Source organism: Nestor notabilis, unplaced genomic scaffold, assembly GCF_000696875.1.
Source record: "Nestor notabilis isolate BGI_N333 unplaced genomic scaffold, ASM69687v1 scaffold26654, whole genome shotgun sequence".
Classification (NCBI taxonomy): Eukaryota; Metazoa; Chordata; class Aves; order Psittaciformes; family Psittacidae; genus Nestor; species Nestor notabilis.
In genome coordinates this window covers 5,561-6,745 of record NW_009926476.1, presented here as the reverse complement: position 1 = coordinate 6,745, position 1,185 = coordinate 5,561, and the positions used below count along the sequence as shown (strand labels likewise).

The window sequence follows — 1,185 nt, the reverse complement described above, 5'->3', positions numbered from 1 at the left end:
GGAGGAGGCGGCTTTATAGGATAACTCTTGGGTGTCAAACCAACACAGTGAATGCTAGAGAGAGGGAGCGGATCTGGGAGCTGAAAAACAAAAGAGCAAAGATTTCAAAACAAAGGAAAACAATTCCATCCAGAAAGCCAAATAGACAAAGAAATGTTTGGGTCTGACCTGCTGGCAGGAGACAGAAATCTTGTTCTTCGTTCCGGCGAGGAGGTGAAGTTTGTCCTTGGGTAGAGCTGTTGGTCAGAAGAGGTGATCCAGAGATCCTGCAAAGTTCACAGAGCTCTCGCATGCGCGACCCCCCAGGCCCGCCCTCCAACAGCGCTTTCCACTCAGGAGAGTGACCACCAGCTCTGTCCGATCAGGGAAATCAGCTCCGTCTCTGAGCACTCCGGTTTGGATCCTCCAGCTTTGGTGCTTGGCTCAAACACCACAACGTGTGAGTGCCGGGAGATGTTGCTCTGCCTGCCCAGCACTGCTAACACTGAAGCTGCTCTCAAGTCTCCGAGAGGGACGGCGCCAACGTCGTCGGGTGGTGATGGTCACAAATCATGTCTGAGATGTCAGAGATGAAAGGTGAGAAAGGGAGGAGAGCTCGTACCTGTCCCAGTGGCAGGACCAGCCTTTAGGGGTGGCGTTTATTTCGTATTGTTTTAGCTGTTCGGCTGCGTCTTGGAGTTTGCGTTTGAGGTAGTTTCCATTGAGAGCACCTTCTCGCCAGTCTGCAATGCGGGTCTAGAGGGCAAGAACCGGGGGGGGAAGCTGTTGGAGGGAGGCTGCAAACGGCCCCCGGGGACACAGGACTTGAGGTTCGGGAGGCTCCCTTACAGGGGCCCAGGAGGAAGCCACTGCCTCCGCGCAAAGCTAGGGAAGGAAGGAGGAAGGAAGGAAGGAAGGTGGGCACACGGCGTGGTGCCGCCCCCAGGATCACCGGGCAGGATTTGATCCGCTTCGGAACAGAAGGCCGGAGCGAGCGAGGGGCCAAGGCTTGGTTACCTCTGTCTGCAACAGCAACATGTGGAAGTTGGAGATAGATTGTCTGTTGATGCCCAGGAACTCCAATTTATTAGTCAGAGTATTTGCCAGCTCTCCGATCTGAAACTGCCGGGGAGAAAGGGGACAGAGTCAAGAGCCACCCTCCAGCAGCGGCACCGGGCGCCCGCGGCCCCGCGGCTCGGCCACCGA

General features: G+C 56.2%; 1 protein-coding gene across 1 annotated transcript in view; it reads right to left on the bottom strand.

The window, feature by feature from the left end:
• Positions 1-204: 204 nt before the first annotated feature.
• Positions 205-1,185, bottom strand: part of FNBP4 (formin binding protein 4) — a gene marked incomplete at its 5' end in the record, with an annotated part of 6,451 nt that continues 5,470 nt past the window's right edge. The window contains 2 exons of the mRNA XM_010013553.1: positions 205-735; positions 997-1,101. Of these exons, the coding sequence (XP_010011855.1) occupies positions 550-735; positions 997-1,101 (291 nt within the window). The remainder of the gene's footprint in view (positions 736-996; positions 1,102-1,185) is intronic.